The sequence below is a fragment of the Mytilus edulis genome, chromosome 11, assembly GCF_963676685.1.
Source record: "Mytilus edulis chromosome 11, xbMytEdul2.2, whole genome shotgun sequence".
Taxonomy (NCBI): Eukaryota; Metazoa; Mollusca; class Bivalvia; order Mytilida; family Mytilidae; genus Mytilus; species Mytilus edulis.
Genome location: NC_092354.1, coordinates 32,556,447 through 32,574,107, shown reverse-complemented (window position 1 = coordinate 32,574,107; position 17,661 = coordinate 32,556,447). Strand labels below are relative to the sequence as shown.

At 31.8% G+C, this 17,661-nt stretch overlaps 1 protein-coding gene and 1 long non-coding RNA gene across 2 annotated transcripts in view; both read left to right on the top strand.

Annotated features, from left to right (window-relative positions):
* The first annotated feature begins 1,957 nt into the window (after positions 1-1,957).
* LOC139494808 (uncharacterized) lies at positions 1,958-3,180 on the top strand. The gene is made up of 2 exons (XR_011657163.1): positions 1,958-2,114; positions 2,999-3,180. It is a non-coding gene; the product is annotated as an uncharacterized lncRNA (long non-coding RNA).
* Positions 3,181-3,751: 571 nt separating this feature from the next.
* LOC139494191 (piggyBac transposable element-derived protein 4-like) overlaps positions 3,752-17,661 on the top strand; it is a 35,816-nt gene continuing 21,906 nt past the window's right edge. Inside the window, exon 1 of the mRNA XM_071282366.1 lies at positions 3,752-4,684. Coding sequence (XP_071138467.1) covers positions 3,752-4,684 — 933 coding nt within the window. The remainder of the gene's footprint in view (positions 4,685-17,661) is intronic.

Sequence of the window (17,661 nt, the reverse complement as noted above, 5' to 3'; positions counted from 1 at the left end):
ATGAGGGTATCTTGGATAGGGACAGAAATTTTGCCTTGCAACAGGCCACCTACGGACCCCTCAAAAGAGTTGTTGCACGAAGGGTTCTTAACGTGCAACGAGCATGGCACTGTCTTTACACGAGGCATCGGATTTAACGTCCCCCTTCTGACCGGACGTGACTGCGAACTTGATACATCCCGCACAGCCAAACGGACGCCCCACTTCGGCAAGCGTTTCACTGTCGGTCGGGAGAAGACCAAGTGACCATATATCTATACCCCAGTCACCCTTGGGGAGTGTAGATGTGATAGTACCGTCTATATGAACTCACTTAATAATCATTTAGTGGGTTGATATATACCTCATGTTCTCAGGGAGTGATAAACCACTCACTGAGAACATTAACAAATGCATCAACGGGAATCACTGGTTATTAGGTAAACATATATGCTTCAGAATGACAATTAGTTGAGCAAAAATAAAACTTAAACGTGTCCGGTTTATCGAATCTGACAGAGAATAAAGAGTTACAAATGAACGGAGTAATTTGTAGAAGTTAAAGTTTTGTGTCGTACCGGATACTTATCAATGTTTTTGAAAGAAATTCATATGTGGATCCCTTTTTGTGCATATGCTTATAAAAGTATGGTCACTTGGTCTTCTTCCGACCGGCTGTAAAACGCTTGCCAAAGTGGGGCGTCCGTTTGGCTGTGCAGGATGTATCAAGTTTGCAGCCGCGTACGGTCAGAATGGGGACGTTTAATCCGATGCATCGTGTAAAGAGAGTGCCACGCTCTTTGTAGTCATTCACAGTAAATAATATACTTATGATCATGAAAGTATGCTATTGGAAAATTTGTATTTGCAAGTATCTGTTAATCTGGTAAAACTTTCTATATATTATACATGATCATACATTAACTTATTATAAATATAATTATCAGTTGGATTTTGTTTCTTATAAATGTTAGTATTTTCTAGTTCATCACAAGACAGTTCTCAGAGTTTATATGGTGATACACTTGCCAAGAATATTTATTGGAAAGATGAAAACACATTAGATGATTCAGCTCCAGACCCAAGAACAAATGCATTCAAACCAAAAAAACGTCCAGGTTTTCAGTTTGCTAACTTCACTAGGTAAATGGATATATGTTGTATGAATTCTTACTTGAAATGGATATTTCTGTTATCTGTTCTACACTTATTCATTTAAGAAATATTTCCATCTTTATAGAAGATAGTTTTCATTTGAATAAATTCATTTGAAAAGCCCCTTTTCCAATCATAAAAAATGTAAAAATATTCACTTTCACTATAAATACAGGTTAAACTTTCCCTTTTATGATTTTTTATAGTTAAAAACCCTGTATGTTAATGATTTAAAGAAGTATATTGAAATGTCTTAGAATATTTACAATATATTTATTAAAAGAAATTAATTTGTCTTATGTTGGCTCGTCTCTTATATTTTCTCAGTATATGCTTTGTTTTAAATATTACTATTTTATGTTGGTAGGAAACAACTACAAGGACTAAAATCACCAGCAGATTTCTTCAAACTCTTTTGTACAATGGAACTTTTTACTCAGATTTGTATAGCCACAAATAACCAGGCAAGAACTTTAATTAGTGCAGGAATGTGCACTTCATACACATCTAATGGAGCCTGGGAATTACTCACAGTAAATGAGTTACTACGGTAAGACTTAATATAAGTGAGAAAAAAATATGGCTCCTTTAAGTAACCTGTTGTGGATGTTTAAATAAACTTTTGGGTTGTTGTATAATTGGTATATGGTTATAATATATATATATATAAGAAAATTATTAAAAGATAATATTATCAAAAGATAACATTTGATATACACTAACATTATAATAGAAGGGTATTCTTTATTTTGAAAAGTGAAAACAGAGTATTATATAAGATTTTTTTTTAAATGTTGTCTTTTACAGATTTCTCGGTATTGTTATCTACATGTCAGTTGTAAAGCTGTCCACAGTTGATAAATATTGGTCATCTGATGTGTTATACAAGAGCTGTCCAGTTCGAGATGTTATGTCAAAGAAAAGATTCCTTGCAATACTATCATTTATTCAAGTGACGTCTCCAGCTGAAGTTGATAAAGGTGAAGTATTTTTAATAAAATGAATATATTCAATATTTTAAAAAGAATTACATATTGCTTGCTTAATGTTATAATTCAGAAATACAGTTGCAAGCTATGGAGTTTTTCATTATATGTGCTTAATGACATTATTTAAAATTTTACATTTGGCCATGATTTTTCAAAAAGATAAATTTTATATCAATATTATAATGGACAGGGGGCATGCATGTCTTATTAAAAGAATAGATATGTCATGTATGTCTTTTGCTCCCAACTTTCATTCTTCAACTGAAATAATAAAAAAAAGATGTGGTATGATTGTGACCACTCTGTACAAGAGACCAAAATGACACAGATTTAAACAACTACATTTGTATAGGTCACTGTACAACCTTCAACAATGACAAAATCATATACCGCATAGTCAGCAATAAAAGGCCCCGAAATGACAATGTAAAATAATTCAAACAAGAAAACTTACGGCCTTATTTATGTACAAAAATAAAATACATGAAGAAAATGATTACCTACAATGTGTTCACTTTTTATTCTCCTTCAACAATAAAACTTTTAAGAATTATTAAATTTGAGATGAAAGCTTTTTTTACCTGTTAATAACAACATCAAAAATTAAAAATAGGTGTTGAATAAATGCAGTAAAAATATTTAATCTCCAAAACTATATTGTTAATGAAAAATTATATTAGAATCTATGAATTGCATTCATGTGGGATTCAAACTGATGTTTTTGCTGAAATAATTTTGGAAAAATAAATCAACAAAAGTTTTTAAATGTTTATTCAATATATATATTACTTTCTCACAAATTTATATGTAGTATTGTAGAATATAAACGATTTTGTACTTTTGTTGTCCACTCTGGTTTTTTTTTCTATTTTCAGTAAGATGTAAAATCAACGTATTATGATGATTGACTGGAGAACACATCGCTGGACGATTGTGAAATTTTATATTTAACATTGCCAACCAGTTTATCTGGGTCCCAAAAAAGCTTATGTCTATAATGGAGAACGATTAAGAACATAGAATAACTAAACTGCTAACTTGAATTTAAAAGAAAGAATTATTCATTAAACATGTTAAACATGTTAAAGATATATTTTTTATCATATTACATCACTGCATTTTGTGAATTGTTATTCTTATTAAAATAACTAATTATTCAAAGCATGTGTTTTGTCCTGAATGCAATATATCTGGAAATCAATCTGCAGCAGAAGAAACATTGCAAACTTTTTGTAAAAGGCTTAATATTTCAAGATATTTTCATTTAATGGATCTTAGTTCAGTTGGTCAATTCTGTATCTTTCAGACACTATTTGCTATAGGTGAACTATATTTGGTAAATGGAATGATTATTTGGTGTACATGTTGATTGTTCTATTGTCAGGTTTAATGCGACATTGACCTCATTTTCATGGTTCAGTAAACAAGTTTTGTTCTTGTGTTAGATTTCTTCTATACTGTAAGCAATATGGTTTCAGTTCTCGTGTATGGAATCATTGTAAGGTGTACATGTCTGTCTGTTTTTTTCAGGTGACAAGTTAACAAGAAGGAGGTATTTGCTGGACCATGTAAAGGAAATATCACAAAGATTATATTTTCCACACAAAGATATTTCTGTAGATGAAAGGATGGTTGCTTCTAAACATAAATATTCTGGCATTCGGCAGTTTATCAAAGACAAACCAATACGATTTGGGATAAAATTGTGGGTTCTGGCATGTTCTGTTACTGGGTATACATGGAATTTCTTTGTGTACTTGGGTAAAAAGAGAACAAACATAGTTGACAAATCAAAGGGCTTAGCATTCACAGTTGTTACCACTTTGTGTGAAAAGTTATATGGACAAGGATTTAGGCTATATGTTGATTCTTTTTACACAACATTACGTTTAGCAATTGACCTACTTACAAACAAAGTGTATTTAATTGGAGCTATCAGATCTAATAGCACAGCGATGCCTCTAGTTTTCAAACAAAGTGTAGACTGGAGTAAACTTGTGTCCAGAGGTGATTTTAGATGGCATAGGGAAGGTTCGTTTGTTTTCATACAATGGAAGGATTGTAAGACGGTTACACTTATGTCCCCTTTGCACAAAGGTTCTGATGTAACGTCCTGTTTTAGAACTATTTCCAACCGTAGCGCATGGAAAAGGCAGAATGTAAAACAGCCACAAGTTATTCATGATTTCAATGTTAATATGGGCGGAGTGGACTTGCCTAACCAATATTTAAACAAGTATTCATCTTATATAAGAACTCAAAATCATTGGTGGAAGGTATTATTTTTTCACTGCTTTGACATTATGGTGGTAAACTCCTATATAGTTTTTCAGGAGTTTATAGGAAAGTATCCTGCCCAGTTTGAAAACACTACATTTGTTTCTAGGTTTGGTCAACTAGAGTTTAGAGAATCGATAGCATCTGAGCTAATGAATATCGGTAGACCTTCTGTTGAGAACATTGTCGCCAAACATATGCCATCTTTTCTAAGTATCAGAAAGGATTGCGTTTACTGTAATGCAAAAGCCAGTATGGATGGTTTACCGTCACCAAGCCACAAAGTATTTTCAGTTTGTAATACTTGTAATGTCCCACTTTGTTGTTCAGCAACAAGAAACTGTTTTTACAATTGGCATACAGAAGTAAATATTCAAACCTATGTCTCTCAAAATGGAAAATTTAAAAAGAGAAAACTTGAAACTTGATTCCGGTTATTTGGATACTGTGCATGTGGCTGTTTCCTCCCAGCGACTTACCAGTTGTTAATTGATACTTTTTGTTCATTTGTTAATTTAAACATGTATATGAAATAAAGCAATTTTCTTGTCCACTTGCAAGTGTTGATAATCCATACAGGTAGTACTCCAATTGACATCAACAGTTATTTCGATAAAGTTGTTCACCTTTGAAATAAGGTTCAGGAAAATAAAGGAAATACTATGGGATCAGGTATTTTTTTTAAAAATTGGAGTGTTGCTTAGCAACAGAAAAAATACAGTATTTATGAACATAATCATTAACTTTGACATGGTTTAAAAAGCTGACTTTCCAAGCTTACTTTAACGGGTAAGAGTTATATCTATTTTAATTTAAAACATATTCAGGAAATTCAAAATTTCCATAAAATGACAAGAAAAAGCGGGAAATTTCAATACTTAGAGACGTGTCACGTGATCTGTTGCTATGGTAACATGTATCTAATATGTTCATTTTGTAGCCCCAACATATCTGTTCTGAGATAGATGGATACAAAAAGATATGCTTTATTATAAATAAAGAAATTTATGTGATATTTAAGAACACCTTTAAAAGTGTAAATTTTGCTTAAAAATGCATGAATGGGAAGGGGTTAAGATATTGCCCTTTAATAATTATTTAAACCCAAAATGGCCATTGTTGAAGATATGCAGGAGAGCGACATAGGCTCTTTAGAGCTTCCCGTTATTTTTTTATATAAATTCCAGAATAGTAATCTCATTTGTAAACTCACCAAATATGTCTAGACTGTTTTGAGACAAATTGCTAAAGAATAACTTTTTAAGGCAAGCAATGCATTGATAACAGAAGGTGCTTACCATTCAACGCACCGGATATTGCTCGCTTGGAGTAATCTGGACTGTTTTATACTAAATGAATTTAAGAAATTTAAACATCATGTAAATACCAGTGGCTTTGGAAACCCTTTTTTGTTTACTCACCCTTTACAACTCGGTAGTCAATACATCGGTACCGACATGAATAATACCATTTGTTTGCACTTTTATTTGTTTCATTTCTAGATTTCAGCAAAAAAAATGCTATTGCTATAGATGCGCACCGTACATAAAATAAAATAGAAATTGGTATCCTTATTTATTGACGATAAAGCAAGGTTAAAATTAACATAACAGTCAAGAAATAATATACAATTCCACAATATAGATTTTTTTAAACAATTGTACTTAACAATATTGATACATGAAACATAAGAGATAGTTTTTAAAAGTTGATGATACATAAACAAAAATATAAAATCCCTCTTTATATATATGAGTAACTAAAGTTAGAAAAACTATGTCCTTGCTTTTGCCCACAGTTGCATGAGAACAAATCCACGTTAGTTGTTGTATTTCAGCTGTCTACGTTGGTATCTACTCCTTTTTCTTCCATTTGCTTTCTTCCTTCCTATACGTTAAAAAAGATGAAAAAGGTAAATAATATAATTTACAATCATTTTACGTTATTTTCATTTTTCATTTCATTTTTATTTTACTTAGATTTATTTGTAAAGTAGTGATTTAGTTCTACAGTATGATGTCGTAATATATTATAATCTTCATTTGTTCTCGTCCTAAACATGCCTAAAATATTTGCCACTGCACGTTAAGCCAACAACAGTCATGTTCATGTTTCATATCGAATTTTTTTTACGAAATGTATTATAGTAGGAAAAAAATATAGTTATTTAAATATAACAAGAATTATGTAAAATAAAACAAATTTATAATATTACTCAGTCATTCGTGGTTTTGTGTAAAAGGATTACGTAACTATAAAACAAGGTTTAATACATCATTTTCTACATGTGGAAATGTCTGTTCCAACCAGGAATATGACAGTTTTTTCCATTCGTTTGATGTGATCGAGCTTTTTTTTTCTGACATTTCATGAAAGAAATGAGTTTGGTATTTTATTCTATTTTACTTTTTCTCTTATATTCATATAGGTTCGTGTTCAAGGAAATACTAACAATGATTGCAATATGCTTACCTGATTTGTTATCCGATTCTTTGCATTGTTCTGTAAATATAATAGGCATTGAATTAAGTAATAAGCTAAACAATTATTCATTTGATAGTTAAAAAAAAACTTCTACGTTTTTATTACTCTAGTTATCAGAATATAATATTCATATCCTTCAAAAATAACTAGTTTCTCTTTTGTTTTCTTTGTCAAAATAATTATTTTAAGGATAAGTTGTTTCGGTTAGGTTTTTTGTCGTACATTTGCTATAGATGTAACATGTCTATGACAGATTAAAAATTAAGGATGTTCGCTCCTCTTTTGTTTTTGAATTTTTGCCAGATATTCGGAATCCTCTGGTTTTATTCATGTTGTGCCATTAGAAACTTTTGCCCACTAACCCCTACTTTTCATTTTATAATTTGATAACATATAGTTTAAAATGTCATCTTTGAACATATTATAAAACCCTTGTTATTTTTTCATCGATTTTGAAAGAAAAAAAGTGACAATGTTAAATATATGAAAAGTCTAGAAAAATTATTTTCACGCCAAATTTTCAATGGCTTATATCTCGGAAACAAGCACACGGACCCTTCATTTTTTCTGCTTTTTTAGTTGTGTTTTTATATGCTATCAATTTATAAGTGTTTTAAAAATCTTATTTTGAAACAGAGTAGCGAACAAGTTGTTGTGTATGTATTCCTTTTTGATTTTAAATTTTAGTTTATTAAAAGTTAAGATAAGTATAAACCATATAATATGAACTCTTATTGTGTTTGCAGTAATATACTTTTTTGGATATATATAAGTCGATATAAAACAACTAAATGTCCAAATAATAAAGTGACCAACATTTTAGGATTAACATATACTAGTAACAATACTAACCTATTTCACACGTATCTCCCGTATAACCATCAAGACATGAACAGGTAAACCCATTAACCATGTCTGTGCAAGTTCCTCCGTTCTTGCAAGGTGAATTCGCACATTCATTAATGTCTGAAATTGTTTTGAGAAACTGATTAATATCCTGGACATTTTATGGCAATGTGTTTTTGAAGACATCGTGTAGCCTGTTTCAATACTTTGTGTCACGTTTACTTATACTTCACACAACACATTACTAACCATTTTCATATACATTTTGTCACCTGTGGAACATTTAACATAAGCCTAAAGGTAACACATTTAAAACAAAAATAGAATATGCTGAAATATAAAACGATTTTAGTTTTTAATGTTTTTTATCACTTAGTCTTAGTGTCTGATTTTGAAAGTTGCATGTTCCTCCGTTTTTGCAAGGATAATTCTCACATTCACCAATGTCTGAAATTTATTTGAGAACCTGATTATTATTATTATTGAATTGTTTGGGATTATTTGTTCTTTAGTTTGTTAAAAGCATTGTTTTACCTGTTTCAGAACTTTGTGTCACGTTTACTTACACTTTACCCAAAACTGTATTTACCTGATTCATAGTCATTGTGTCACCCGTGGAACACTTAACATAAACTAACACATAGCACATCTAAAAGACATTGCAATATATTCTAAAATATAAATATATTGTTTCAGTTTAAAAGATTTTTAATATTAAACTTTATCACTTAGTCTAAGTGTTGAATTTTATTTGTAAATAAGTAATTTTGCAATACACCTATGTTTAATATATTAGAGGACTTTTTGTTTGATTTTAAAAACTACCCTTGTTAAAATATTTGGACTAGCTCTTGCCGTGATATAGCCTTTTTGTTCTGAGGTGGCGTAAAACAAGCATCTATCAATCCATATTTCGTATGCATTGTATCATCCATTTAACACAACACTGATTGACACCTAATCAAATTACTGTACTAACCTGTTCCACACAGATTTCCTGTATATCCAACCTGACAAGAACATTGGAACCCACCCAAGGTGTTTGAGCATATTCCTTCGTTCATGCAAGGCATATTTGTTGTGCATTCATCTATATCTGAAATTGGCATTTATAACGGTAACAGATTAATATAGAAATTTATTTGGACTGATATTTTTTGTCAATCAAGATTGCATGTTCAGAAAAGAATAATTCTTGAAATGATGTTTTATTCGCATTTAGTTAGTTGTTTGTTTTAACTGCATTGTACTTTGATATTCTTCTTTGTTCGTAGGATACCGATCCAATCTTCGTGGATCTTGTTAGTAAAAGTCTACCAAAAATTCAAAAGTTCGACAAAGTATAAATTTTCGATGAAATTGAAAAATATCTTCAACCCACGAAAATAAATGAATTTCACAATAAACTAAAAGTGAATGAGAAAAAACATAACCATATTCTGACTGTCATCGACATAACATAAATATAAACCACCCTTACCCATCTCACGTTCGGTTGCGCGATGGCTGTTTTTAACTAAGAGTCAACTTTACAACTATAGGTCGATGTTTAATGGAGTCCTTTTTGTATTGTTATGCTCTCAAACTGTTGATATAATTTGACTATGAAAGCATTTGGCCTCTCGCCGCGATATAGCCTGTGTGATCTGAGGCGGCGTAAAACAAGCATCAATCAATCCATATTTCGAATGCATTGTATCATCTTTTGAACACAACACTGATTGACACCTAATCAAATTACTGTACTAACCAGTGCCACACAGATTTCCTGTATATCCAACCTGACAAGAACATTGGAACCCACCAAATGTGTTTGAGCATATTCCTTCGTTCATGCAAGGCATATTTGTTGTACATTCATTTATATCTGAAATTGTCATTTATAACGGTAACAGATTAGTATAGAAATTTATTGGGACCGATATTATTTTTCAATCAAGATTGCATATTCAGAAAAGAATAATTCTTGAAATGATGTTTTTTTTTCTCATTTAGTTATTTGTTTGTTTTAACTGCCTCGTACTTCGGTATTCTTCTTTATTCGAAGAATATCAATCCAATCTTCGTGGATCTTGTTAATAAAAGTTAACCACGAATTCAAAAGTTTGACAGAGTACAAATTTTCTACGAAATTGCAGATTATCATCAGCCCACGATAATAAATGAATTTCACAATAAACTAAAAGTCAGAAAAAAGTATTACCATATTCTGACTACCGTTGACATTTCATAAATATAAACCACCCTTAACCATCTCGCGTTCGGTTGCACGATGGCTGTTTTTAACTTTAAGAGTAAACGTTGACAACTATTGGTCGATGTTGAATGGAGTCCCTTTTGCATTGTTATGCTTTCAAACTGTTGATATAATTCGACTATGAAAGCATAGACCATTTTCATAATACCGACTTTTGACTCCGGAATTTATATTTGTCGACGGGTTACCTATTCTGTGTTAAGACATCCTGGTACTCGATCAAGTACGAGCAACGTAAAGAAGTAAAATCAAACTTACAATCGTTACAATTTTGGGGGGAAATTAACTGATTTATGTTTTATATACACGACAAAATCATCCGAAAACAGTAAATAGTAAACTTTCCCCCCAAATTTTACCGATTATATATTTAATTTTACTTCTTTTGGTCGCTCTTACTACTTGACTAAGTACTAGGATGTCCAACCGCAGAGTAGGTAACCTGTCGAAAAATTATATAATCCGGAGTCGGTAATATGAAAAAATTCTATACGTACCGGTTTTGTATACATAACTTGCTGGACGTTCAACATAAACTAGCATACGATACATTTCTGAACTTACCTATGTCACACAACTTTCCCGTATAACCATCATAACATGCACAAGTAAACCCATTAACCATGTCTGTGCATGTTCCTCCGTTCTGGCAAGGGGAATTCATACATTCACTAATTTCTGAAGTTGCTTGAGCTTGAAAGAGGCTTACGGATAAAATTACTATTAATATATATAACATGATTTCAGGCGTCTTTTGTTCTTCCCGTGCTGTAGAAATATATAATAAAACTGTATTATATGAAATGTTCGAACTATATGAATTTGTATGAGATATAGAAGCAGATATTATGTGTCATTTTCAATTAATATCAACCATATAACCATTCAATGTTAATTATAAGTCATAACATGAACGAGATATCAGAAATTTAACATTTAATTCAAACCAATATTACACACACTCACATATATATAGTATTTGCATATGGTAGTTGCGTTGAAAAAAATAACAATACATAGAAAAGTCCTGTAATAGGGGCCGATTATGAACGTTTGCAATTGATTAACTGATTCGATTGCCTCAACAACCCGATTTGCGGTAATAATGAATTTTCGGAACATCCGTTAAAATTGATTGTAAGTTAACAATATAATGATCTTGTAAATTATAAAACAATCAAATAAGAATATGACAACACTATTTGATAGACTGTGTAATTCTAAACTAGAGGCTCTAAAGAGCCTGTGTCGCTCAACTTGGTCTATGTGAATATTAAATATAGGACGCAGATGGATTCATGACAAAATTGTGTTTTGGTGATGGTGATGTGTTTGTAAATCTTACTTTACTGAACATTCTTGCTGCTTATAATTATCTCTATCTATAATGAACTTGGCGCAGTAGTTTCAGAGGAGAAGATTTTTGTAAAAGATAACTAAGATTTACGAAAAATGGTTCAAAATTGACTATAAAGGGCAATAACTCCTAAAGGGGTCAACTGACCATTTCAGTCATGTTGACTTATTTGTAAATCTTACTTTGCTGATCATTATTGTTGTTTACAGTTTATCTTTATCTATAATAGTATTCAAGATAAATAACCAAAAACAGCAAAATTTCCTTAAAATTACCAATTCAGGGGCAGCAACCCAACAACAGGTTGTCCGATTCATCTGTAAATTTCAGGGCAGATAGATGTTGACCTGATAATCAATTTTACTACATGTCAAATTTGCTCTAAATGCTTTGGTTTTTGAGTTATAAGCCAAAAACTGAATTTTACCCCTATGTTCTATTTTTAGCTGTGGCGGCCATCTTGGTTGGTTGGCCGGGTCACGCCACACATTTTTTAAACTAGATACCTCAATTGTGATTGTGGCCAAGTTTGGTTTAATTTGGCCCAGTAGTTTCAGAGGAGAAGATTTTTGTAAAAGATTACTAAGATTTACGAAAAATTGTTAAAAATTGACTATAAAGGGCAATAACTCCTAAAGGGGTCAACTGACCATTTCGGTCATGTTGACTTATTTGTAAATCTTACTTGGCTGAACATTTTTGCTGTTTACAGTTTATCTCTATCTATAATAATATTCAAGATAATAACCAAAAACAGCAAAATTTCCTTAAAATTACCAATTCAGGGGCAGCAACCCAACAACGGGTAGTCCGATTCATCTGAAAATTGCAGGGCAGATAGTTCTTGACCTGATAAACAATTTTACTCCATGTCAGATTTGCTCTGAATGCTTTGATTTTTGAATTATAAGCCAAAAACTGCATTTTACCCCTATGTTCTATTTTTAGCCATGGCGGCCATCTTGGTTGGATGGCCGGGTCACGCCACACATTTTTTAAACTAGATACCCCAATGATGATTGTGTCCAAATTTGGTTTAATTTGGCCCAGTAGTTTCAGAGGAGAAGATTTTTGTAAAAGTTAACGACGACGGACGACGACGACGGACGCCGGACGCCGGACGCAAAGTGATGGGAAAAGCTCACTTGGCCCTTCGGGCCAGGTGAGCTAAAAAACAACATTACAACTGGATTCCATGCATAGCTTGGTAAATACTATTGATTGAATGATTATTGTTTGTCTTTCGTCCAGTTGAAAAAGTTACACTTCCCCTCGAAAATTAGGATATATTGAACAGGTACAGACATTTTGTCTTGCAACTGACCACTTGTGAACGCCTCAAAGAGTTGTTGCAATGATTCTTAAATCCAAAGAGCTTTACACGAGGCATCGGATTAAACGCCATGATTCTGACCGGACGCCCAAATTTGGCAGTTGTTTTACTGCGGTCGATAGAAGACTAAGATTGTATATGATTACCTTGCAGACTTGATACACAATTGACTCATAATCAAACTTAAATTTTATAACAAATCGGTCTAAATTCAATATAAAAATATCACGGTCAGCACCCAAATCCTACTTTTCAGATTTCTAGCACCCAAATCCCACTTTTAATATGTCTAGTGCTTTACGACATATAGTCTTCAGATTTTTAATATAATATTAAATTGCTTTATTTTTCAGTATTATGAATAAATCTTCTTATCTTGTACATTTTCTTTATCTTGACAAACGAATTAAACTGTATACAATATCAACAGTGATTTTAAAAAAGAATCTGTGCTTCAGACATTGTCGTTGGTTCATGTCTGTTATTTTGTTTTTCGTAAATTGTTTTGTTATAAATTAGGCCATTAGTTTTTTTCAATTAAATTGTTTTATATTGTTTATGTCGGGCCTTTCATAGCCGACTATACGGTATGGGTTTTTCTCATTATTGAAGGCCGTACGATCGCCTATAATTGCTTACATCCACATCATTTGAACTCTGGGTGATAATTTTCTCATTAGCAATCATACCACATTTTATATAAATGATTTTTTCAGTAATTTCAGTATTTAAAACATGTGTCGCGTATTTCCCTTTTGTAACTACGAGGTTACCTACCAATTCTTCTGATCAACATGCAGCTGAATAAGTAAGTCCATATACGAATAAAATAAAACAAACCTCTGTCAATTAAGGATGTTCGCTGATCTAGTTGTTGATATTTTGTTAGCTATTCAGAATCCTCTAGTTTATTAATAATTTTGCCCGCTAACCCCTTCTTTTCATATTATAATGCAGTTTAAAAATCCATTTTTGAAAATCTTAAAATTCCTTGTAAATTTTTCAGTTTTGGAAATAAAAAGGAGCCAATGATAGATGTTTGAAAAATCAATAGGGAATCATTTCTCGCCGAATTTTCAATGGCCTTTATCTCATTAAGAAGCACACGGACCTTTCATGATTTCTGCTTTTTAGTTTCGTTATTTATATATTATCAATTTATAACAATCTTTAAACAAGAATGTGTCCATAGTACACAGATGCCCCACTCCCATTATCATTTTCTATGTTCAGTGGACCGTGAAATTGGGAATAAAAATATAATTAGAAAGATCATAACCTAAGGAACATGTGTACACAGTTTCAAGTTGATTGGACTTCAACTAAATCAAAAACTACCTTGACCAAAAACTTTAACCTGAAACTTGCACTATCATTTTCTATGTTCAGTGGACCGTGAAATTGGGGTCAAAAGTATAATTTGGCAATTAAATTAGAAAGATCATATCATAGGGAACATGTGTACTAAGTTTGAAGTTGATTGGACTTCAACTAAATCAAAAACTACCTTGACCAAAAACTTTAACCTGAAACTTGCACTATCATTTTCTATGTTCAGTGGACCGTGAAATTGGGGTCAAAAGTCTAATTTGGCAATTAAATTAGAAAGATCATATAGTGAACATGTGTACTAAGTTTGAAGTTGATTGGACTTCTTCAACTTCATCATAAACTACCTTGACCAAAACCTTTAACCTGAACGAACGAACGGACGGACAGACGGAAGGAAGGAAGGACGGACGGACGGACGCACAGACCAGAAAACATAATGCCCCTCTACTATCGTAGGTGGGGCATAACAAAAAACGTATCACTTCGGAACAGAGCAGCGAACATTCTTTATAGGAATGTCAGGATTTACTACGCAATTTCCACTTTACATAAGTACATGTATCTGACCTATCGCCCATGGATAGCAAGATATATGCATTGAACTGACAAACCGATAGTATTTGGGGGGAAACTAAAGTCCGGATTTAAGTGTTCTGCCGTTTTCCGGGGAATGAAAGTAAATGCTTAATGTATGAGCTAAAAGGTAAGCACAGATATTTCAAGCCAACAATTTTTGTGAAAATGTCAAACTAAATATACAAATTTAAAATTCAATTTAAGCTTAAAGTCTTAAGACAAACGAATGTTGCTCTTTATTATAAAGTCAGTATTTAAAATGAGATGTTATTAAAAAATATTGTACGGGAAAGAATTTAAAGTCGAGTGCAAAACACAATAACAAAATATTTAAATTGATATATAACGCCGCTGTCTAAATCAGTGATGGTAGGTGTTCTGGTTGATTTGTGTTTGCTTTACGCCGCATGAGCTCAAAAAGGCTATATCGCGGCGAGAGCGTATTCAAATATTTTTACAATTTAAAGTATATTTTTTAAAATCAGACAAAAGGTCACAAATAAAATTAAATACTGATATAACGTGATAAAATTAAAATCATTTTACAACATTTTTATATTTTGTAAAATATCCCAACTTCTTTTAAGAATGAAACAATATTTGTAATATTTGTAATTGGAACACTATTAAATAAACTCATCATAGATACCAGGATTGAAATTTTCTCTTTACGCCAGATGCGCGTTTCGTCTACAAAGGACTCATCAGTGACGCTCGAATCAAAAAATGTCAAAAGTGCCAAACAAAGTACGAAGTCGAAGAGCACTGAGGACCAAAAATTCCCAAAAGCTTAGCCAAATACAGCCAAGGCAATATAGTCCCGATGCAGAAAAGCCCCAGCATTTCAAAACATTTAAAAGCATTTAAATAAATCAAACATATTATTGACATTGAAATGCTTCCTACGAACAGTCAATACAATTAATAAAGGTAGGTGTTCTGAATATAGATAGCTTAGCATTATGAAATACAGTTTTTTGCTTACCTTTCAACGGTTCTCGAAGTAGCTGCTAAAAAAACCTCCCAATATCCAAATAAAGATAGAAAAATGATAAGGTAGTGGCTTAATATATATATATATATATATATATATATATATATATATATATATATATATATATATATATATATATATATATATATATATATATATATATATATATATATATATATATATATATATATTCTCAATGTTACAACTGTTGTATCTATTATTATAAATATCAATATCTCTTTGTGTATGATGAAGTATGACCTTTTAAATAAATGGTTTTTTTCATATTTTTTGTTGTTGTTGAAGAAGGGCACTTCGTACAAACTAACAAAACAACTAAAACAATGTAAAAATATAAAAAAAATAAGCAACATATGGCAGATCTTGCCACAGCTTGGTGAATATGTAATTTTTTTTATATTATCAGTATACAATAGATCATTGATCGTTCACAATTGTTGTCGACAAAGATTGATTCTCTTTGTTACCGAAGGAAGAAACAAGGAAGACTTCCTGAATTATACTTAACAAGGAAGTTGCCAAGATGACCATGTGTACTGAATTATACTAAAAGATAGAAGTTCTCAAACTGACCTGCTGTACTGAATTATACTAAAAAAAGAAGCTGTGAAGATGACCATGTGTAATGAATTATACTAAAGAAGGAAGTTCTCAAGATAACCATGTGTACTGAATTATACTAAAAAAGAAAGTTGTCAAGATGACTTTGTGTACTGAATTCTACCAAAGAAGGAAGTTTTCAAAATTACCTTCTGTTCTGAATTATAATAAACAAGAAAGTTGTCAAGATGATCATGTGTACTGAATTATACTACAAAGGGAATTTCTCGGGATGACCATGTGTGCTGAATTATACTAAAAAAGGAAGTTCTCAAGATGACCATGTGTACTGAATTATACCAAAAGAAAGAAGTTCTCAAACTGACCTGCTGTACTGAATTATACTAAAAAAAACGGAAGTTGTCAAGATGAGCATGTGCACTGAATTATACTAAAGACGGAAGTTTACAAAATGACTTGCTGTACTGAATTATACCAAAGAAGGAAGTTCTCAAACTGACCTGCTGTACTGAATTATACTTAAGAAGGGAGTTCTCAAGATGACCATGTGTACTGAATTGTACTTAAGAAAGAAGTTCTCAAACTGACCTGCTGTACTGAATTATACTTAAGAAGGGAGTTCTCAAGATGACCATGTGTACTGAATTGTACTAAAAAAAACAAGTTGTCTAGACGACCATGTGTACTGAATAATACTTAAAAAGGAGGTTTATAAAATGACCTGCTGTACTGAATTATACTAAACAAGGAAGTTGTAAAAATGACCATGTGTACTGAATTATACTAAACAAGGAAGTTGTCAAGATGACCATGTGTACTGAATTATACTAAAAAAGGAATGTCAAGATGACCATGTGTACCAAATTATACCAAAAAAGGAAGTTGTCAAAATGACCATGTGTCCTGAATTATACCAAAGAAGGAAGTTCTCAAAATGACCTGCTGTAATGAATTATACTAGACAAGGAAGTTGTCAAGATGACCATGTGTACTGAATTATACTAAAAAAGGAAGTTGTCAAGATGACCATGTGTACTGAATTATACCAAAAGAATGAAGTTCTCAAACTGACCTGCTGTACCGAATTATACTAAAAAAAGGAAGTTGTCAAGATGACCACGTGTACTGAATTATGCTAAAGAAGAAAATTCTCAATATGACCTGCTAAACTGAATTGTATAAAAAAACAGGAAGTTGTCAAGATGACCATGTGTACTGAATTATACCAAAGAAGGAAATTCTCAAAATGACCTGTTGTACTGAATTATACTAAACAAGGAAGTTGTCAAGATGACCATGTGTACTGAATTATACTAAACAAGGAAGTTGTGAAGATGACCATGTGTACTGAATTATACTAAAAAAGGAAGTTGTCAAGATGACCATGTGAACTGAATTATACCAAAGAAGGAAGTTCTCAAAATGACCTGCTGTACTGAATTATACTAAAAAAAGGAAGTTGTCAAGATGACCATGTGTACTGATTTATACTAAAAAAGG